This window comes from Diadema antillarum, unplaced genomic scaffold (genome assembly GCF_040938485.1).
Source record: "Diadema antillarum isolate AM-2024a unplaced genomic scaffold, OU_Dant_1.0 seq00001370_RagTag, whole genome shotgun sequence".
NCBI classification, from domain to species: Eukaryota; Metazoa; Echinodermata; class Echinoidea; order Diadematoida; family Diadematidae; genus Diadema; species Diadema antillarum.
In genome coordinates, this window is record NW_027272131.1 from 865,563 (window position 1) to 889,468 (window position 23,906).

The 23,906-nt window shown below is 37.3% G+C and overlaps 1 protein-coding gene across 1 annotated transcript; it reads right to left on the bottom strand.

Annotated features, from left to right (window-relative positions):
- Positions 1 to 4,796: 4,796 nt before the first annotated feature.
- On the bottom strand, positions 4,797 to 7,006 carry LOC139708740 (uncharacterized). Its single transcript, XM_071620672.1, has 2 exons — positions 6,195 to 7,006; positions 4,797 to 5,107 (listed from the first exon to the last, which is right to left on the bottom strand). Exons 1-2 carry the CDS (start codon positions 6,226 to 6,228, stop codon positions 4,797 to 4,799), a joined length of 345 nt encoding a protein of 114 aa, XP_071476773.1. The 5' UTR covers positions 6,229 to 7,006.
- Positions 7,007 to 23,906: the final 16,900 nt, after the last annotated feature.

The window sequence follows — 23,906 nt, forward strand, 5'->3', positions numbered from 1 at the left end:
AAAAGGGTTCTTATCCCCTCCTCGCCCTTTACCCCATTTTATCGCAGTCTCCCCTTTTTTTTTCGCAGCCTACCTTGGGAAATAGAAATACATGTACTCTTATTTTTTTTTCTTTATCACCTTTATCATAAAGCTTACCTTATACATGTAGGGCGACTCGACTTTTTGAAAGTGTATAATTAACTTTGAATAAGTTATGTGCTGCCTTTAGAGAGCAACTAACAGTCTGAACGTGATAACTATAACAGAGACATACAGAAATGATGTTATGATAGCAACGAGCATAATATCAAAACTTCTCCTTAAATTTCACACACATAAAAAGCAGAACATTTCTGTGTAATGCTTGAAAAGTAGCTTGGTTACATAGTTCTTCTCTCTTGAAAACACCATCTAGAATCACTGTTGAAACTTATCACAGAGTTATCGCTGTTGTTTGTTTTTTATTCTTGAATGATTCTGTTGGCTTGATATAATACAGCGATGAATAAAAAAAAAAAAACCTACAATATGATTCTTCCACTCACTGTTGTCTGAACACATCCTCTCGGGCATAAGCAAGCGACCATTCAGTGGAGTTTAGCCGGATGGTTGCATAGTTTTGTTTGGTCAGTCGAAAGGTTTGTGGAGTTCCGATTAACATTCTGCCACTTAACGGTGACAAAATCTCCCTCCCTCCTCCTCTCCCTTTCTCTCTCTATTTGGATATGCTACGTGCATAGAAAATTCAAACTGCCAGTTTCGAGTTATATTACACCTTCCAACATGTCCATCCATGTAGCTCCAAGCCATTTTTTCCATCGAAAAAAGTTCTTATCCCCTCCCCGTCCTTTACCCCAGTCCCCTTTTTTTTCGCAGCCTACCTTGGGAAATAGAAATACATGCACTCTTATTTTTTTTCTTTATCACCTTTATCATAAAGTTTACCTTGCACGGCGACTCGACTTTTTGAAAGTGTATAATTAACTTTGAATAAGTTACGTGCTGCCTATAGAGAGCAACTGACAGTCTGAACGTGATATCTATGACAGCGACAAATAGAAATGATAGCATATAGCAAAACTTGTCCTTAAAGCGGGGTTCCCACTATCTTGCGATCCATTGCGAACGCCACGATTGGACATTCGTAACTGATCGTGGAAAATTTGTTGAACTCGTCTGAAATTTCACGTTTGGATACGAGGTTATGCGAGTCAATACGTGTTGGTACGCTTGGATGCGATATGGTCACGATTAGTCTATTTCAAGCGATACGATCTGTCACGATCTGGTCTGCCGTTCAAATACGATCCGACAGGATTGTCCTGATTGAGTTCACGATTGGTACCGATCTAACATGACCATTACGATGAGGATCCCCGATCTGGTACGTGCAGCAACGTACTGATACGTTCCAATACGAATACCGCGAACCAATACGGGCTGCTGAGATAAGATACGATATCTTTTACGATCGGGATCAGAAGCGACCCCCATTTAAGGCGCGATTGGACCCGAATGGGAATATTATAGTCCGGCTGACGATGGATTTCATTGTTTCCCTTAAATTATGCAGAGTGATTAGGCCTATTAATTATAACCACAACCATTGATGATGGCAAGGCTGACAGGTTGACGATGATGACAACGTAACGTTTGCTGTATTGCTAATGACGATTATGTTATCAGAGAGAAAGCAGCACCCAGGCCAGTCATAACCTCAGATATTCCCTCGTCTAATATTAAACGTAAAGAAATTAATAGATTATTAAATCGACATGCTCATCCTCCCCCCTCACAAAAAAGAATGAAATAACGAACCCAAATACATAAGATCAGATGATTACCCGTCTTCCCCAGAAAAAAAAAACCCCAGCAAGACAAAATGACCTTTCTCTCCAATATATGAAGAAAATAATTATATGATGAAATGGAAGCTAAGAAAGAGGATGGGATCATTTTGAATGTTATGTAAGATAGTATTATGTGTTATATACGCTTGATATAAGAAAGTTGGCCGAATGGATAGTATTGCTTATGACATGTGTTCGATTTCACATTCGCAAAGTGTATGTATCATATGCCTTTTTATTTCAAAATGTCTTTATCTCATGGGTTATTAAAAGTTTGGTTTATTCGGCTTGATTTAGTGTTTTACTTAACAATGTTTAACATAACTGATACACACACATAACAGAAAAGTGACTCCCTAATCAAAATGATGTCACTTTTTAACAAAAAAGGAGGTTTTACGCAAAATTATTTCGCTGGGGTATATTGCTACATTACTAACTGTGAAAAATAATAAGAGTGATCTTCATTGTCATAATCATACGGGTGATCTCACATCCACGACAATGGTCACCTTTACATTTGCAGTAATAATGAGAGTTGAAAATAACCATTTGTCTAAAATTATGCTCTACCAAACATACAAAAAAAGACATTGAAAAGTGTCAAAATAGATGTAATGGGGTCAAACGATGGCTGATGAAACAACAACTCTTAATTACTATGTACAATACACAAACAGCAGGATACTGCACCCCCCCCCCCCCAAAAAAAAAAAAATCTGTAATATACTTTTAAAAATTAACCATTTGCCTTTGATATGTACCCATTTAAGCACGATTCATTAAACTATTCTCATCTTTGTACTGACGTTAGTCAATACGTGCAGACATACAATTGCCATTTTATTTTTGCTCATTTTTTGTTTTCGTTACAAAAGTTATCCCATATCCTGTTTTGTGTATCTGTATAATGATAATAACAACTCATTAATGAAAACATCATTAACATAATGTATGAAAACATCTAAAATCTGTAATACAACTTTCATTTTATGAAATCATTAAAAAATGATTTTGATAATGTACCTTAAGAATTACGACAATTAAACCCCACACTGTCATACAATTTACCATTTGGAAATAATAATCTAAAGATGCAGGCTACCTCCTATCAGAATACAAAATAAATTAATTTATGAGTAATAAGGGCAAATGGGCAAAAAATAATTATAATAATAAGCGGAAGTGAAGTGAAAAAGTCGATCCCGATCAACACGATTAAGAAGCACGATTAGAAGAGATTTGCTGCGTTTGGATACGATCCCAGACGATGTGATGCGATGATCACGATCAAAAACTAATCGTGTTAATCGTAGAAAATTTTTGAACCGTCCAAAATTTTCCTACGATTAACGCGATTGCCACGATTGACCTTAAGATTTGATACAATCTGATAAGACCATCACGCTTGCTGCACGATTAAGACCACGATTTCAATCGTGGCGCCAATCTTGATAGTGGGAACCCCGCTTAAATTTCACACACATAAAAAGCAGAACATTTCTGTGTCATGCTTGAAAAGTAGCTTGTTTACATAGTTCTTCTCTCTTGAAAACACCATCTAGAATCACTGTTGAAACTTATCACAGAGTCATCGCTGTTGTTTGTTTTTTATTCTTGAATGATTCTGTTGGCTTGATATAATACAGCGATAAATAAAAAACAAACAAACAACAACCAACAATATGATTCTTCCGCTCACTGTTGTCTGAACACATCCTCTACAAGTCTGGCTGAGGTGAAAAAAAAAATATCATTTTTTTTTGCAAATACATTCGTTATCAACAATCGTCCTCGTACACACTTTAATGAAAAGACTTCATTGAGCACTCTAGAAAAACACTGCAGAACAAACATTACGGTGTGATATATCATCATTAACAATGTACAATGCATACATTTATGTTTATTGTAGGAAGCGATTCAATAGTAGTGTCGTCCTTGAATCCAAACAATAGCTTCCTTTTTGTTTTTGCGAGGTCGTACTGTGTCCGAAATCATTGCGTGGGACGAGTGCTGGGTAGGACTACACCTCCAACACACGGCAGTGCACGAGGACATGTACCAAATTATGTCATTCGAAGATACTTCACCTGCACCGCAACGACGACTTTAGGTATTTCAACAACTTTCAAAATACATTTCAAACACGTTTGCCTTGCCAAATGTTTTTGCGGAAAGTGATTACATTCAGCGACATCACTGATATTGTCGAGTGGCCGCTTTTCCAAAATGTGCAAAGTTCTCGACATTAAAAGGCGCTGTATTTTTCTTTTTTTTCGGGAGTGACAAAGACGACTGCTCCACAAGTGTTTTTCTCAATCTGGGTTGCTCGTCAAACAAAGTCATTATCACGCGTGACACGCGTGTTACAGTTGTAAGTGAGTTGCTTCTCGAGAACAAAAACAACAAAACTACACTTACTACAACAAACACACACACATACACAGGGGTGAAACCAGTCGGAATTAAAAAAATTATCCAGGTAAAATACATCCATGCTCCGCTCCATCCGCTCTTCGTTTCCTTCGTCATAGTACTGATGATAACTTGGCATAACTTGCCTTACTCTTTGGGCCAGTTTTTTCCTGGCCAATAAATATAATTGGTGGGATATTTTCAGGGCGGAAGATACATGACATTTCGAATGAAAAAACGCAGGCAACATAGAGGGAAGCTGTTCTACAGAAGCCGGGAACGTTATCTTAAAGCAGTACTGTACTGTACTGTCTCTTTAAGGATGTACTGTTCCTCGTGGAGTTCACGGGAGCATACTGTACTGAAACCCCAGCCCCCATCCCTGTTCAACGGCTCATGAACCTACAACATTTTGTTACCCCTGAAAGCCTCTCTTCAACCACATGCTCTTGCACGGCATCATCTATTACAGTGCATTCAAATTAGAATAAATAAAAATATATATGTCTCCAAGTTATGAATTAAATATGAACATTGACAGGGGCGTCATATGTTCCCATTTCCGTAAGGCGGTGTTATTGAGACAGACGTATCCTCCGGTGGTAAGGCAACTTTGAGACTTCCGGGTAACGCTCGCTCCGGCGCCTGCATGCTGTCGGCGGATGGTATGGTTTGATTCGCCGTTCTCGGCCTCCTGCGCCTCGACCTGGCGCTCCTCTTCCGATTCTCCTTCTCCTTCTCTTCATCCTCGTGACGCCCGTAGTACTTTCTACAGTACAGCTCGTAGAAGATGTAAAAGACGACGGCTGCGAGAACCACTATGACGATGCCGCCTGCGATGCTGATGGCGATCACGGCTGCAGTACGTGTGTGAGAGAGAGAGAGAGAGACAAAAATAGTGAGATACAATAAGATATGAAGACAAGAATGCGATATATTGTATAAAGAGATGAAACCAAACTGGTGAATTACAAGAGTCAAAAACGATTTCGTGCTCCGTTTGGAAGATATCTATTTCCATTTGCTGCATGGCACATTGTATTCCCATAAGCAAAAGGTTATGAGTTTAATTACCTACGTTTGGATAAATCTAAAAGAAACAAACAAACGGTCATATTTGGAGTGCAAACACCTATGCCTTAAAAGAGGAATTTTGAACCAATTGAAAAGTAGTCTGAAAAGAAACTGTTAACTTTTATGGGTACAACAGTGAAAATTCAATAAATGTCGGAATAAAAGTAAGATTAAAAATTCTAAACATTCTTTAATGGTTTAACAACAGTTCTCGAACACTTGATAATGAGTTTTCAAATGAGTGAGCTGACGATTTTATTACCTCACACTTTTCCATTTATCGTGTACGAAAAAGGAAAAATTTTAATTTTTCTGCAATAAAAGTGTTAAACATGATTTGATCATAGGCTAACTAATTGCGCATAATTGACTGCTCAGGAACTTGTTTGAGGAAATTATTGAAATTTTGCAGAGTCATAACTTCCCTAATTTCTATAGGATTTCGATCACACCTTTAATTTCTTATGTATATTATTGTAGGATAGGCTAACATCACAACATCATTTATGGTTTCAAATTATCACCAGTGAACATACACGTATGTATCTAATCTCAACATAACGAACTTGAAATGATACAGCTATGACGTCTGATATCATCCTTATCCTAATCATTCGATGTTGTTGTTGTTTTTTTCTCGCTATCACTGATGTCATTCTAAACTCTAACCCTACAAACCAACCCCTTAACAACTTCAACCACGACTACTCCTACTCTACGATTGTATTTGATACTTTTTATCATTCAACTTTTCTCAATAATTCCTGTTTGTGATTTTTATTTTTCAGATTTCGAGAGGGGTTTACGGATATCATGTGGTGGCATGGAATAGTCGTGGTCAATTATATCGATGATATTTCTGGCACTTACCTCCTTTTTCCACGCTTTCCATTGGTTCGTCCATGACGGCTGGTAAAACACGCACACCTGTAGAGTTGACTTGGGCGGACTGCTTACCTCTTCCGGGTTCGCCCAAGATAGAGATTTAACACGTTCTGCTGCGTACCGTCTTCAGTTTAACACTTACTCAATTGCCAATGATTTTCATGTCACTGTATGTGCCAATTATCACAGCAGATACTCCCCTTTAGAAACGTTAGATCTTGAAACACCATACACAATCATGCATGCTCCTATATAAGAGCGACCAGTGTGGAAGATTGAATTGAAACTCTTGCCCCAACCCATGAGCAATGAAAACTCACATCCAGTCCCAATACGAGCACACCACGGTGGTTTGTTTGCTTGCCGGCTTGCTTGTTTGCTTGTCTCTCAATTTCCACTCTATTGATCTATGACGACATGAACAGACAAGAAGTTAAGTGAAGTTTTCCAAACCATAAAAAAGGCGAAGAATATTTGTAGTCGTCACAACATTTACTGCGATACTTATGGTCGCGCAGTGCATGCGGGCGAAGTCTGTGCTCCTTCTGACGTGTCGACGGCCGGCGTCTCACCCGAAGAGTCTGGAGTTCGGTGGCCCGCCGCGCCCGGCCGAGGATCCGCCCAATCTCCGTTGAGCTGAAGTATTTGTTATTCTATTCCTAGATACCTTTCTTTCAGAGCACCAATTAGTATCTCTTCTTAGAACTAAACAACACCAGCAGTCCGCGCAGATGTGGAATATGATTTTGCTCAGGTGGAGATGAAGTAAAATGACTTGTCCATCACGCTAAATCCGATTTTACGTTAGACTGCAATTCCACACGTACCCCCTTGCATACACAATTTATGTGTGTCATTCAGAACGACTGAACGAGGTTGTTCTATTTCCATACACAATACAAGAGGGGGGGGGGTATGTACAAAGGGGAACACTCGGTCCTCCTTCAAGCTTTCAATAGACTCTTCCGCGCACGTTCTGCCTTATTGTCATGTAAATGAGGGTGTTTATGGGGACAGCTCACTCGAGACGAGCCGTAGGCCCCCCTCCCCCTCCCCCTCGATCTTTTGAAAAACCAACGGTACAAACAATTTAACGCGGTGGTCTGATCTTTCTGGTTGGCTTGTGTGTGTCTTTTGTCTAGAAATGGAATGACTTTGAATATTGTTTCGGAGGGGTGTGCCAGATTTTGCCATCCGTGATTTCTGGTACACCCGATGGAAGTCAACACCCCTTTCACAGATGCCGACTGCTCTGCCCCCCCCCCCCCCCCCCCCAGCCTCCTTCTCAGTCTATTTCGCCCTCTTTCTTTCTCTGCGATTCCCATTTTAGTTTGCACGTTGTCTGGTAAATGTTGGAATGTCAAAGTTATTCCTCCCATTCTATAACACGCCATTCTACAAATCATGATGTTATGGCATTATTCAAATCCTTGGTATTATTGTCAAGATGTTCGCATGTAGGTTTTGATCAATAATTGATAATATGAATGTAATGTTTCTGTAATAGCGATTTTACCACTCTTATATATATTTGTTTTAAATCTTGAGCTATTGAAGTAAAATGCTGTGTCGGCTTAAGCATACACAAACACACACACATACACAACTAATAATAATGACAAAATCATTTAACAATAGTAATGTAAACACTTGGGATTTACCTTGATCTTCATCTTTTTTTTAAATATTTCAACCAATCATCTATCATTCATCGAAATAAACGGAAATTTTATTCAGACGTTCGGACAACCAAAAACGTTGAAATAACGTTAGTAGTTTCATTTCTACCGCTTGAAGGAAACGCAAAATTCTAATGCGAGAAAAAAAATCCTAGTAATAGGTAAAAGAGTGCAGATTTCTAATTTCGAATACAGTTTGATGATTATGGAAAGATAGTCTAACACGAAAAGAGATAGAAGAAGATACTGTGAGGGAAAAGTGTTGGAGAGAGAAAACTCAAGAGAAAGTGAACACTAAAATTACTAAGAGCAGAGAAATTGTCAAAGAAAATATAACAAAATGGAAAACTACCATGCCTTGCAAATCTAGTTATACTATACAGATTTAAACTTTAAAAAGTATCGCATATATATATATATATATATATATATTATACATACATTCAATTAAGTTTATTCGCAAAGTCTACATTATTGATCGCCAATTATTCATTTATTTATACATATATATGATAATCAATAATGTAGAATTTGCCAATAAACTTACTTGAATTATTGTGTTTGTCCTGCTGCGTATTTTTCCCTTTTTTCGTTTTTTAAACCCTTGAGATGGGTTTATCCTTTCACATAATTATGATCTTCAGAGTCACGATTAAAGGAAAAGTCAACTCAGTTTTCACATAGACTTATAAGGAACAGCAAAGACAAAGAAAAAGTACAGTGAAAGTGTAATCTTATGCACTTACACCAAAATAAAAAGATAATAGTCATTACATATGTACGTTTTTATGAGGCATTGGCATTGATCACAATTACGCATTATGCATGTAGGTCGATGAGGTCATTCTTTTAAAGCTCTCACATCAAATTATACAACAAAGTAAAAACCTTTAAATTAATGAATCCGAGTTGTTTTCTATTACAACTATTCTTTTCAATCATGCTACTGTAACACTGAATAATCAGTGTTTATTTACGTTTAAGAGCAAGGGCACGTTTGTCAATCAGTTAATGACAATGGAGTTAAAACCTGCTTGCATCAATAAGGAACTTAACAACTAGTATTTAGTTTGTTTTCCTGCCTGTTTCGTCCCTGCTTTCATTCTTGTCCTTGTCATAGTCCTTTCTTTCTGTTTGTTTCGCCTGACGTCATGATATCAAGATTTTCATACATGGAGTCCTTGAGGAATCTTGAGATGCCCTCATCTCCAAGTTAAGAGTAATTCAAAAAATTTAAAAGCTACGCTTCTCTTGTGAATCCTATTTTCCATACATAGTTACAAAATACGATTGTATTGCTTGCTTGTTTATTTATCTGAAAACTAAAGTTGATATCGTTATAATTATGTGATTCAAAGTTCCTTAAAACATGATGTACTCATGTAAGTGTACCAATATTGCTTTGTATTACTTTATATGGAAATAAAATCATTTGAATTGAAAAAAAAAAAGATTTGATGAGAGAGATTTCTTTCTATCATGTTTGTTAAAGATTTAGACTTATGTCATCTCATTTGCATATTATGATGATTATGATTAATGTCAATGTTCGATAACAACAAAGTAAAGTCTATCTTCGTGACATTTTTCTTTTCTATTTATTTTCTTTGTCCCCTTATAATGAAACTTTTACCAATCCGATAGTAATTTACTCTACTTAAAAATCAACCTGGACAGGGAGCAGAGTTTCACTTAATTAAAACAAAAGTATTATGGTTTATCATGGCATGCCATATTTCAAAAAGTCTTGTTATACCGTGGCAAGAGAGCTTCCTATAGTATGACGAGCCTGTGCAGTTCTCTTCAAATGAGTGCGCGTGTAAAACCAAAGGTATATTTCTCTTGTCTGTTTACATGACCTGATGTGTTTGCTTTATAAAGTAGTTTGTAAATACATGACCGCCTTCGGACACGTAATTGAATCAATAAAAAGTGATAACTGATCTGTCGTTTAACATGATGATAAATAAAGATTACTGTATGGTGTACAGTATTTGCCTATCGTGTCTTTTGGCCGAATTAAGTTTCAACTACTACTGATTTGTTAGTTTTTCTACTTCCTCACTTACTTAAATGCAATGTGTTATTAATCTCTACGACCAACATTTCGTGAGTTTATTTCTTTAGTGTGACTTAAGTCCATTATGGAAATATTTTCTTTTCATCATTTTGTTCTCAGTTACTAAAAGTAAATGCAAAAGTAAACTGGATAAGACAATTTACAACAGAGAATTAAGATAAATATAATGTGATAATTCTAGATCATGTTCGTTGCAACTGCTTGACAAATTGTCCAACATCGACGTAGATAGCAATATGTTAATCAGTTGCAGTAAAAACAATTTCAATAATTTGAATTAGATCATTTTTGTTAGGTTCTATATTCCCTAGTAACTTGCGATCACTGTAATATCTATCAAAAACCTTGAAGGAGTTTTGGCGACAAAAGAGAGTGATATGGATAGTGTTGAAAATATATCGCGTTTGTACAAATTGCTTTGGTGCGTAAGCCAAAAGGAAATAAGACTGCCATAGACAATGGTTAGATGAAATGAAATAGATGCTACAAGAATATAAGTATGCGGGACCACATACATTGTATTTTGATTTCAACAATTTTTCATTGAGATTTTTTTTTGCCATTTGTCTTTAGGTTCAAGTGCATAGCGAGCTTTTCATTTCCCGAGGGTCCGTTTGAGAAATAGCATATTTCATGGCAGTTTCGAGGTTATTTCCCGTAAATACACCGAGGCTCGATAAGGAACGAAATGTTCCGAGGAATGATATTACAAACAATGATTTCTCACCACTTGGTGAATTCACGTTTGAAGTGTCATTCCCTCAGAGTCCGTCACGTATTTGACTGCACTGTTCTGCACGTAATTTCACATTACTTAGCAACATGGAAAAACACAACATCTTATGTTTTCACTTTACCTAGCAACATGACGAAGACGTAACATCTTATGTTTGACGTGAGATTGCGTGTCAACCAGTTTTAACTATTTTGTGCTCGCGCACGTGTGTGTGTGTGTTGTTGAAGTCAAAAGGTCCGTCATATAATTTACATTTAAAAGTTGTTTTAAACGGTGATAAAACGGAAAAACAAACAGTACTTGTAGTAATGAGACCAACGGGTAATTCAGTGTATTTAATGTGTCAGTCTCATAAGAGAATGATCAGGCCTGTGATACGAGTACATGCGCGATTACACACACATGCACACTCACACGCACGTGCGCACGAACGTCGTCGGAAAAAAAAAAGCAAATCGCAGAAGCATCCATGTGTCATCTCCTCTTCTGTCCCTCTCACTCCCTCTCTCCACGGAACACCATGCTCTCTCCTCCTCCTCCTCCTCCTCCTCCTTCTCCTCCTCCTTCTCCTCCTCTCATTTTCTGTCTGTCTGTCTGTCTGTCTTCCTCCCTTCTCTTTTTCTCTTCTCTTTCTCTCCCTCTCTTTGTCTCAATCTTTCTATCTTTCTTGAACATCAAATAACTTTGTCTTGCCTTTATCTATCTGTTTTGTTGTTATTTGCCATTCCATTGCCCTTCCCTTCTTGGAAATGAAAAGAGGAACAACTCCATGATTATTTTCACCATTTTCTTCATTTCATTCGTTAGAACTAATTACATCAGTACACATTCTTGCCCTCTTTCTCTCTCCCTCTCTTTTTGATCGAACAATCGCCAGTGATCGCGGTAAGTGTCCCTTCCGACTCCATTATTGATAGTCCTTTTTTCTTCAAGGATCATGTGATCACATTCCAAACATAGAGTGGGGTGGCCATGTACATTACCCGGAGGAAATAGGGAGCAAAGAGGGGAAACCCCGGGAGCCAGCGGGGGTCAGCCTAATAGCTGAAAAGGTTACCAATTTTTATGTGTATAGCAATTTAGTACATATGCCCCTGAGTATGGAAATGCACGTCTGGCTGGTCATCGGTGGTGGGTGTGGCCAGGAGGGCCACAAAAAGGACCCCCCCAAAATTAGGCTAGCCTAGCTGGAAAAGTAACCCCATGAAAACAACTGGAACTTGTTCGTTACACTTACAGGATAAATGAATGACCATTGCCAGACGTTTTAAGTGGTGGGGGTAGCCGCCAGACGCCCTTAAAGACCCAACTCCAGCTAGGCTAGCCTAGCTGAAAAAGTAACCGAATGAAACCCACTGGAACTTGTTCATTACACTTACAGGATAAATGCATGACCATTGCCAGACGTTTTAAGTGGTGGGGGGGGGGGTAGCCGCCAGACGCCCTTAAAGACCCAACTTTTTCCAACTAGGCTAGCCTAGCTGAAAAAGTAACCTAGTGAAACCCACTGGAACTTGTTCTTTACACTTACAGGATAAATGCATGACCGTTGCCAGACGTTTTTAGTGGTGGTGGTGGGGGGGGGGGGGGTAGCCGCCAGACGCCCTCAAAGACCAAATTTTACCAGCTAGACTAGCCTAGCTGGAAAAGTAACCTCCTGAAACCCACTGGAACTTATTCTTTTGATACACTCAAAGGATAATAGAATGATTGTTGCCAGACAATTTAAGTGGTGGGGGTAGCCACCAGACGCCCCAAAGACCCAACTCTTACCAGCTAGGCTAGCCTAGCTGAAAATTAAAGTAACCCCATGAAACCCACTGGAGCTTGTTCTTACACTTACAGAATAAATGCATGACCGTTGCCAGACGCTTTAAGTGGTGGGGCGTAGCCCCCAGACGCTCTCAAAGACCCAATTTTACCAGCTATAGGCTATAGCCTAGCTATAAAAGTAACCTCCTGAAACCCATTTGAACTTGTTCTTTACACTAAAAGGATGAATGAATGATTGTTGCCAAACGTTTTACGCGTTGGGCTCAGCCGCCAGACGCCCTCAAAGACCCAATTTTTCCAGCTAGGTTAGCCTACCTGAAGAGTATGATTACCTGTAGTTAAACCCACATGGACTTGTTTTTTTAACTCAACACAGGGAGGTGCTTCCACCTCCCTGCTCAACAGTTGCATGAATGACCTGTTAGACTTTTCGAGTAGTGGGGTGAATTTAGCTGTCAGACAGCCCGGAGACACCATCTCCATGCGCGTGCACGCAAGCACACACACACACACACACACACACACACACACACACACACACACACACACACACGCACACACACACGCACACACACACATACACAGACACCAACACAACCACAACCATCACAATCACCAATTATGGTATGTAACGACGATGGACCCTTCCATCGCCAAGTAAATGGTTATGTCCTGTCATCGTCCTTATAGGGATATTGCCACTCTCTATTATTGGGGGAGTTTCTTGAGCGCACAGGGAAACATGCTTTGAAATATCAATAGGGCAAGTGTTGAGACGAAATACTGTAGAAATATGAGAATATACAGTGCTGTGGTTTTGGTAGAAGAAATAGGGTATCTGTATATTTGTCCTCAGTGATAACCAAAAAAACTTATTTGGAAAGAATAATAGACAGCAAAAAAGAATTGCCCAATCAAACATGTCGGGATTTTTCTCAAACATGTTCTCATATTATATGCAGTGTAAAACAAAAACAAAAAACAAAAAACAAAAAACAAAAAACAGGGCCGGGTACAGTATCCGGATGGAAATTGGTGGGATGGGCGTAAACCCGCGGGTATTATAACATACTGACGTGAAAAAAAAAAAAAGACAAAAACTACTTTCTTTCTGTGCCCTGGGGAGAAATATTCATCAATTGCATTTTGGAAATGTTGAAAATCACAACTTTTGATGAAATCGTGTCCTACAGTATTTCTTCTTATATGAAGGCTTTTTTTATAATTAAGTTTCTTTCCTCTATGACCATGATAAAACAAACCCCTGATGATTAAAACAAAAGACAATCAAAACTTGGCAAATGAACTCTTTGGACATTAGCAAAAGGGAATACATTAACAGTTTTTGCAAACACTTGATACAATTGTCTAATACTCCATCAAGCTCATAAAAAATACAATTCTACTGCAACAAGAAATCCATTCAGTAAGACTCGTACTCGGTGTACATAGCTTAAAATGCCAACTTTTAAAAAATAATGCCCCAGCTCTTAAATTTACTTTAAAATGGGAAGTAAAGCACAACACCTTTGGCCTATGACTTTTTAGGTACCGTATCATCTTACGGTTGAGGAGATGGGTAAAGAAAAATTATTAACGAAATAAAACTTCTAGGAACATGCTTCACATGACCTCACCGTTTTCTTCTCTTAAGAAAGAAACGAAATCTGAAAATTGTTCAAGAGTGTTTTGAACATAGTACATTGCAAAAGCAGAAAAATTCAGTGTTTTTAAGAAACATAACTCACAACAACAAGGCATTCACGTCGTGTCTAGTATTGCACGTTTTTGGTTTGGAGGGTTTTGGATGCTAATATTTCAAGACAAGTTTATGCTCCGGCACTTAAATGAACTTAAATGTAAAGTAATGATCAACCTCTCTTGCCAATAAACTCAACATTTGCTGTTCTTCAGTAAAACATAATTATGACAGAAACATATGAGAAACATGTCTAAGAATTCGTCACGTTCATATGAATAAGCTCACAACAACAACAAAAATATTATGTTATCTATAAACTGATACTGAATGTACTTAGTTTCGAGGGATTAAGATGCAAAATGTTATGACAAAAGCCCCATACGTGGCTACCAGCAATTAAACATCCTTCAACTTCTTTAGCAAATGAGCTCATGTGTATTATCTTCTTGTTGAGAAGACGAAGATGGGTAATGATAAAATAACCAAACTATCAACTTTCCTTAACATGCTTTACATGAAATCATTATTGCCTCCTCGTAACGAAATTGAAAAAAAAACAGAACATCTGAAATTGTTCAAAATCGCTTCCTGATAACTATGAAAGCAAAGGAAACTTAGTGTTTGTAACCACTATGACACGTGTCTACAGATCTGTCATGCTCATATGAAACGTAACTCACAGGAATATAATTTTATACAGTAAGTACTTGGTTTGGAGGACATTTAGATGCCAACTTTTCAAGAATAATACTCCAGCACTGACATTAACTGATGGAAAAAAAAGGAATGCTCTTTATCCAATTAGCTCATAGGTAATTCCTTGTAGTTGAAAAAAAACCGAGTACACATAAAAATATAGACTTCCCGTAACATGTATCACAGGTCATGATCTCCACATTTGCTCCTCTTAACTTAAAAGAAAAAATATATATTTAAATTTGTTTTATATGACCTTTAAACAATATGAAGAAAAAATTCTGTGTCTGCAAAGGCTTGACACGTGTCTAATACTCGGTCACGCTCATATTAGACGTAGCTCACAGGAACAAGGAATTCACGTGTGTATAAAATAATACTGCAAGTACTTGGTTAGAGGGATTAAAATGCTAATGTTTTAAAGCAAATGCTTCAGTAACAAAATGTTCAACTTCTTTAGCCAATGAGCTCATATATGTACGTACTATAGGACCTAGTATTACCTTGTAGCTGAAAAGACGGTGACGAGTAAAGATAAAATAGCAAAATAGAGACTTCTAGCTCATAACATGCTTTATACACACTAAGAAAAAAATGGTTCACTTTTGCACAATTCAAGGGTGCAAAGTGATGTTGCACCGTGTGGGTGCACCATTGCACCTCCAGAGAAGGTGCAAAGTTGAACCCTTTATTGAGGGTGCGAAAATGTTCTCTTGGGTGCATCTTTCCACCCACACTAAGTGGTGCTAGATTGCACCTCTTCTTGAGGGTGCATCTTTCCACCCACACTAAGTGGTGCTAAGTTGCACCTTTCTTGAGGGTGCGATCTCGCACCCTTTACCTTTCGGCGCACCTTTGCACCCAGTGTATACCTTTACATCTTAGTGCAACTTTACACCCTTTCGTGAGGGTGCAAAGAAACACCCAAAGTTCCAAGATTGTGCCTTGTTTTGAGGGTGCAATCTTGGAACTTTGGGTGCTGCTTTGTACCCGCAAGAAAGGGTGAAAGTTACACCCTCGGGAGCAGCTTTGCCCCCTTGAAAAATGTGCAACCTCGTACCTTTAGGTGCAACTTTATACCCGAAGGGTGCAAGAATGTACCCTCTCTTGAGGGTGCAATCTTGTGCCTTATTGGTATGATGATGCACCTATGTGGTGCTTATTTGCTCCATGACTGCTGCAAAATTGCTCCTTTAAAGGAGCATGTCAGTGTCACTGCCTGCTCCTTTACAGGGGCAATATTGCCCATCATCTCAAGGTGCAACTTAGCATCACATAATCGGGTACGATTTAGTTACTTACCTACTCTAAACCTTGAATAGTGCGAACTGATGTAAGCCTATTTGCTCAGTATATAACTTATGTTGTTGTTGCACTCTGCAAAGTAAATAGGATTAGTGTAACTTGGATCTTGTGAATCATGAAATGTGTGTGCGTGTGGAATTTGCGAGTTGTGAAAATGTTAATGTTAAAGTTAACTTAGTTGTGTTTGAATAATATACTGAAACCAAAAATTTACCCAATTACCTTTTCAATAAGGTGAGCACTATAATCACTATCTATCAAACAAACCTTCTCGGCAAGAGTATACACCTGCATGAAGAAAGAGGTGAAAATATGATATGCAGTTGTCTGGATACGTTTTATTCAAAACGTTCTTGAATGCGTGTATACTTATTCACATAATCTATAAGAATAAGATATGCTTCTTACCAGTACTCAAAGCCTCTAAAACAAGAGCATGCTTCTTACATTTCTAAAGTATACACCATTATCTTAAAAACAAAATGTAAGAGGGTTTAAGAAGCTGTTTGTATGCATTCAAACGAATCCATATTTCTATCTAAAATCTAAAACGTGTCTTGTGAAAGGGGAATTTGTTTTATAATGACGATGCCAATTGTCTTAAAGTCCTTATCACGACATGTCTTGGAGTTCACGCTAATTGAAAACATGAGATTCTTGGCACGTATATAGATTACAACTATGGTTTAAAGAGTTAACTGAGATACGCATACCGTATACGGGCATTTCGATGAAAACATTTAAATACAAGGTACTGTAAATAATATGAAAATCAAACTTGATACCAGCCCTTATCGGCAACCAATAGAGACTATGGGGGATTGCAGTTATGTGTTCAGATATTGTTTTAGGTGATACACGCATTCCGACTGATTTGGGATCAATTCGAGTCCCTCGAGCTGAGATTCCGGAACTGCAATGAGCAAACCATCATTACGAATAACAAAGTGACTGAAATAATGCATGCACCAGTTTCTGTTTCGTTGTTCTATACACAGAAAGTTGTTTCGTTTTCCAATCCTGTGCAGGCACACAGAGATTTACAGAATTCAATCATCTTTGGCTAACGCCATGGTCGCGTGCAAAATGAATGCAGCTTATCTAACTTAACCTGTAGTTACTGAATAGGGGACTACTGTATATTCAATTTATACATATTAATCGGATGATAGAACCTGTCAAAGAGTAAATTGCGGATATCATATACCATTGTCAAATTCACTTTCTGTTCTATACATAGTATCAATGGAATGTTATGAACCACTTCAGCATCACTAAATCATGAAGTATAAGAATATCATAATTATTTCCCTGAAACGGCTGCATTTGTATGAGCGGGAAGAGTTTGGCATCATACATAGCAAGTGTCGTGACTACAAAACTAAATACATTTATTATACAAGGTTTTAGGACACTTTGAATCATGCCCCCCCCCCCTAAAAAAAACAAAAACAACAACAACTAGTGAAATGTTGTATACCCTACTTCCATTAACCTATGATCTTTGACCTGTGAATACATGGCCCGCATTTTTTCAACGAATAGGCATTTGGATGCAACGTAGGTATATATAAAAGAACAAATGTTTTAGGAAAATACATTTAACCACTTCAGAAATAATTATGGAACAAATAGCAAAATATTAACACGTTCACTTCTTCCGTAATGACATGACAGAAAACTTTCCTCACCGAATCGTTCTGCCGTAATTCATGTGCAAGTCATGGATATATACTTAGTTCGATTAAAAGTATACATTGAGTCATTGCAAAAGTATCTAATGAAAAGTATGCTTCAGAACTACATCATTGTCATTTATTCTATAACACTAATAATATAGAGTTATTGTTCCGCCATATTGCCTAACAGGTCGTTGTCCTCCTACGACGTTTGTTCAGCAAATAAGGCACAGAATTTAATTTTGCACTTTTTGCCAAAGACTCTAATCTTCTTTACCGCTATTCTCAGACATGTATGCTGATGCTGTATGAATTAGAAACGGAAGCTTACAAATATTCACCATCTAACAAGGCAAAAGCGAAGTGATGTCTCGTCCACGTATCGACTTTGTGATTACAGAGATTTTCAAATGGTATAGTTCATTGACTTTTTGACTGTTGACGTAGTCAGACTTCACCAATATTAACACTTGACAGCAATCATTAAATGATCTGAGGAGTAAATTTGGTGGTCATATAGCTCAAAAAGTGTGGAAAGTTATTGAAAGAACACCAGAATACTATGTCGACAGTGTTTACCAGGTGAGATACAAACATAGAACAAGTTCCAGTGGGTTTCAGGAGGTTACTTTTCCAGCCTAGGCTAGTCTAGCTGGTAAAATTGGGTCTTTGAGGGCATCTGGCGGCTACCCCCACCACTAAAAACGTCTGGCAACGGCCATGCATATATTTATCCTGTAAGTGTAAATAACAAGTTCCAGTGGGTTTCATTAGGTTATTTTTTTCAGCTAGGCTAGCCTAGCTGGAAAAAGTTGGGTCTTTAAGGGCGTCTGGCGGCTACCCCCCACCACTTAGAACGTCTGGCAATGGTCATGCATTTATCCTGTAAGTGTAACGAACAAGTTCCAGTGGTTTTCATGGGGTTACTTTTCCAGCTAGGCTAGCCTAATTTTGGGGGTCCTTTTTTTTGGTCCTCCTGGCCACACCCACCACCGATGACCAACCAGACGTGCATTTCCATACTCAGGGGCATATGTACTAAATTGCTATATACATAAAAATTGGTAACCTTTTCAGCTAGGCTGACCCCCGCTGGCTCCCGGACTAAAGCGTTCCTTCCGACTCCATCATTGATAGTCCTGTTTTCTTCAAGGGTCATGGGATCACATTCCAAACATAGAGTAGGGTGGCCATGTACATTACCCGGAGGAAATAGGGTGCAAAGAGGGGGAACCCCTTTTCATGCGGACGTGACCGTATCTACAACACCGGCCAAATTCATGACAATGGATATCTCATCAAATATATAAATGTACGTGATTATAATGGCATTTTGCTAGCACAATGAAAGAACACTTGCCTTACTGTACACGTCACAGAAGGCAGGGAGAATGACAGGAATATTGTTGAAGGAATGCCTAGCTATTTATCATAAAAATGTGATATTTGAAAAAAGGTAAAAATGGTTGAATCCCCTTACCTTTTTCTCTATATCGAGGCTCTATTGTGACGTCTATAATTATCGTTGTAGTTTTTTAGCCAGTACTGACGGCACCTGGATTTAACCCAGATTCTAAAACTCAATAACTTTTGAACAGACCGTCCGATTTCTCTCTCAAACTTAAATAATTTTGCATACTATCAATATAATTTCTGCACTCATTGAATCCACTTTGTCTGAAGTGGATTTACTGCGTTTTGGAAACAAACTCTTCAGATGACGAGAATACTCTTTCTCGGGAATGATTTATTCTTTATATTCGTCATTTAGTGGGTTCAATAACTTCTTTTTTCGATGAAAAAAAAAACCAGATAAAAAAAAAAATCGGAAAAGAATGAAAAAGTAACTTTACTAAAGTTTGTGTCAATACAAACGACTTTATGTCCACCCTATAGGTTTGAACCAAAGACCTTCTGCATCTAAATCTGCGGCGTATTTCGAAAGCTGCTTGGCGTAATTTTTTTCACTACCTGAGTACGTCAGATGGGAATTTAATTCTGAAATGTTTCATATTTTGGTGTTCTGTAATGACCCGATCTTTCGGAATCGTTCCATTATGAGGAACCAATATATAAAAGTCTTGCTGTCGTATTACAATTAATATTACGCTTTGCTACATGTGTTTATTTGTTCCCAGATAGGACAATGCATGTATTGGTAGATGTGTGATTGGTAGCCTCATAACCTCGCAACAATTGTTATCTCCGGAGTTGCCGACCATTCCTTGAAAGCAGTAAAACGTGTCAACAGATGGCGCTGTTCTTTATCACTCATAGGCGTGTATCACCGGTTCTGCTGGGCCAACGAACTATCGGATGAACCTATGGCGTTTTATTACGTAATAGGAATATAGAAATACCTGTAACTTCAACATCTAAACCCAGATACATGTATAGTTATAATATTTGGGATAAATTCCCTATTAAAGAGGAATTCTAGACCAGTGAAAAGATGGCAATTCGCCATGCATTTTGTTCACAGAGAATCACGAGGTTTCCAGTTGTTTCATTCTTTTCTTGTGCAAACCCAAATGTGCCACAGTCTCAAATCCTAATGTAATCTGACTGATACTATTTGAAGTTATTCAGACAGGAGTAACATTATGTTTTGTACTTTTGTAGCAGATAAATCGACTTTTCGTCACTTTTTTTGTGCACGATGAATAGAGAGTTGCGAGATGGCGACACCACCAGCTAACCATTTGTATATTCACATCAACTATTCGAGAACTGTTTTGCAAATATTAGCGAAACTTTACAATGTTTTATAACTTCCCTAATTCTTATCAGATTTTGATAAAATTTTCATGATACTCAGAGTCACGTTTCAAAAGGGCAAGTCAACTCAATTTTCACCTAGACTTACAAAGAACAGCAAAGACAGAGAAAAAATACAGTGAAAGTGTAATTATATACACTTACACCAAAATAAAATGATATATGTTGTTACATATGTGGCGTTTTTATGAGGTATTGACATTGATCATAATTACACATTATGTATGTAAGACAGGGTGATGAGGTCATTCTCTCAAAGGTCTCATATCAAATTATACAATCTATTTATTCATGTCTTCTTTAAAAAGAAAAAGAAATGACAAGGTAGGTGCATTCAGTTTCATAAACTACTTTACAAGTACGCCCTGTAAGTACATAAAATAGAAAGTAGAATACAATATGATATAATACATGAATAACAAATCACAATATTATCAAATGTGACATAATGTATGAACAACACAGGAATGAATTACAAAAAAGATTCGCCAACAGTAGTACAACTTAACCCCACCCCCAACATTATATCGCACTCCCCCACCCGGTTACACCCTACCTTTAAAAAAAAAAAAAAAAAAAAAAAAATATATATATATATATATATATACATATATATATATATATATACATATATATATATACATATATATACATATATATATATATATATATATACATATATATACATATATATATATATATATATATATATATATAATATATATATATATATACATGGCTCGACACTAACTTTTTTGTTTGGTGGCCCGATGGGGCCACCAAAATCCTAAATTTCAAATTTTGGTGGCCCGAGAGAAAAATTTGGTGTCCCGAAAAAAACCCCAATAAAAGTCCTGTTTTTTTTAATGAGTCGAATATTTAAGTTTTATGAGAGTAAGAATTAGAAGTTGTACATATCTGCTCATAAATAAACTTCAACAAACTTGCAACACTCACTCTCAGGCACTCATTCAGTCCTTTTCATCCATCCTTTAAACAAATTTAACTGCTAATTTCCGGCGCAAAAAGTTACGAATTTATTGACATACTTTTAAAAGATTTTGGTGGTCCGAGGCGGGCCACCAAATTTGCCGTTTTTTGAAATTTGGTGGCCCGACATTCATTTTTGGTGGCCCCGGGCCACCGGGCCACAGTTAGTGTCGAGCCCTGATATATATATATATATATATATATATATATATATATATATACAATGTATATATATCCTGTATGGGTAAGTCACATTGTAAGTGATATAACAAAATGCAGTATAAATCTTAGATAATTTATTACAAACTATATGTATTACACTTTTGCATTTATCTTTAAAAGCAACTAAGTAAAAACTTTCAACTTAATGAATTCTTGCGTCGAGTTTGTTTTTATTACAACTGATATCCTTTTTTTTTTTTTTAATCATGGCTGCTTTTGTAACAATGAATATTCAGTGTTTATTTACGTTGAAGAGGGCAAGTTTGTCAATCAGTTAAAGGCAATAGAGTTGCCGGTGCAACCGGCTTGCACCAATAAGGAACTTTACCACTAGTAGGCATACATGTATAAAGATTGGTGAGAAAGATATCTTTCTGTCAAGTTTGTTAAAGATTAAAGACTTATATCATCTCATTTGCATATGAAGATTATGATTAGTATCAATGTTCGATAACAGCAAAGTAAAGTCTATCTTGCTGACATTTTTCTTTTTTTATTTATTTTCTTTGTCTCTTGATAATGAAACTTTTACAGATCTGATTATAATCTATATACTTTACGAAAATCAACCTAACAAGGGGGCAGAGTTTCACTTGATTAAAACAAAAAATATTATGGTTTTATCGTGGCATGTCTTATTTCGAAAAGTCTTGTTAAACCATGGCAAGAGCGCTTACTATAGTATGACGAGCCTGGGGGGTGTTCCATAAAGCTGTTCGTAAAGTTACGAACAACTTACGAGCGACTGGTGATCAGTTCTGATGTGCTATACTTATCAGAATTTCCATAATTCAGCACAAGAACTGATCACCAGTCACTCGTAAGTCGTTCGTAACTTTACGAACAGCTTTATGAAACACCCCCCTGTACAGTTAGGCCCTATCTTCAAATGAGTGCGCGTGTAAAACCAAAAGTATGATATTTCCCTTGTCTGTTTACATGACGCGATGTGTTTGCTTTATAAAGTAGTTTGTAAATACATTACCGCCTTCAGACACGTAATTGAATAAATAAAAAGTGATAACTGTTCTGTCGTTTAACATGATGATAAATAAAGATTACTGTATGGTGTATTTGCCTATCGTGTCTTTTGGCCGAAGTAAGTTTCAACTACTACTGATTTGTTAGTTTTTCTACTTCCTCGCTTACTTAAATACAATGTGTTATTAATCTCTACGACCAACATTTCGTGAGTTTATTTCTTTAGAATGACCTAAATCCATTATGGAAATATTTTCTTTTCATCATTTTGTTCTCAGTTATTAAAAGTAAATGCAAAAGTAAACTAGATAAGACAATTTACAACAGAGAATTAAGATAAATATAATGTGATAATTCTAGATCATGTTCGTTGCAACTGCTTGACAAATTGTCCAACATCGACGTAGATAATATGTTAATCAGTTGCAGTAAAAACAATTTCAATAATTTGAATTAGATCATTTTTGTTAGGTTCTATATTCTCTAGTAACTTGCGATCACTGTACTATCTATCAAAAACCTTGAAGGAGTCACTTGGAGACAAAAGAGAGTGATATGGATAGTGTTGAAAATATATCGCGTTTGTACAAATTGCTTTGGTGCGTAAGCCAAAAGGAAATAAGACTGCCATAGACAATGGTTAGATGAAATGAAATAGATACTACAAGAATATAAGTATGCAGGACTGTTGTGTTATGTGAGCGCACTACATTTATCACAAGTGTACGCATATTCCATGTATTCTATATTTGAGTGATACAGTCAGAGCAGCAGTCATTACATGACGCTAGTTTGTGATAGTGGATTAAAGTTGTTCATTTTATCGTTAAACAACTATGTCCTCTGTTCATCATTGAATCTGGTCCACTATTACAACATGATGGCAGCTGTGCCGACACGGATTTATGCCAAATCAGCACGGAACTAAAGTTTTCATAGGGAAATTCATCATGAGTGACTTGTGCTGAAACCGCCCGAGAGGACACTGCGCACAACACGTCTACATCTACTGCAGATACGTGCATGAACTAGCTTAACGACTCGTCTTGTGAGTAAAACTGTGCGTGAATAAACCG

Coding starts and splice junctions, on each gene's coding strand:
- LOC139708740 (XM_071620672.1), bottom strand. CDS start 6,228: ATGGACGAACCAATGGAAAGCGTGGAAAAAGGAG. Junction 5,108..6,194: donor GGAAAGCGTGGAAAAAGGAG/GTAAGTGCCAGA, acceptor CACGTACTGCAG/CCGTGATCGCCATCAGCATC.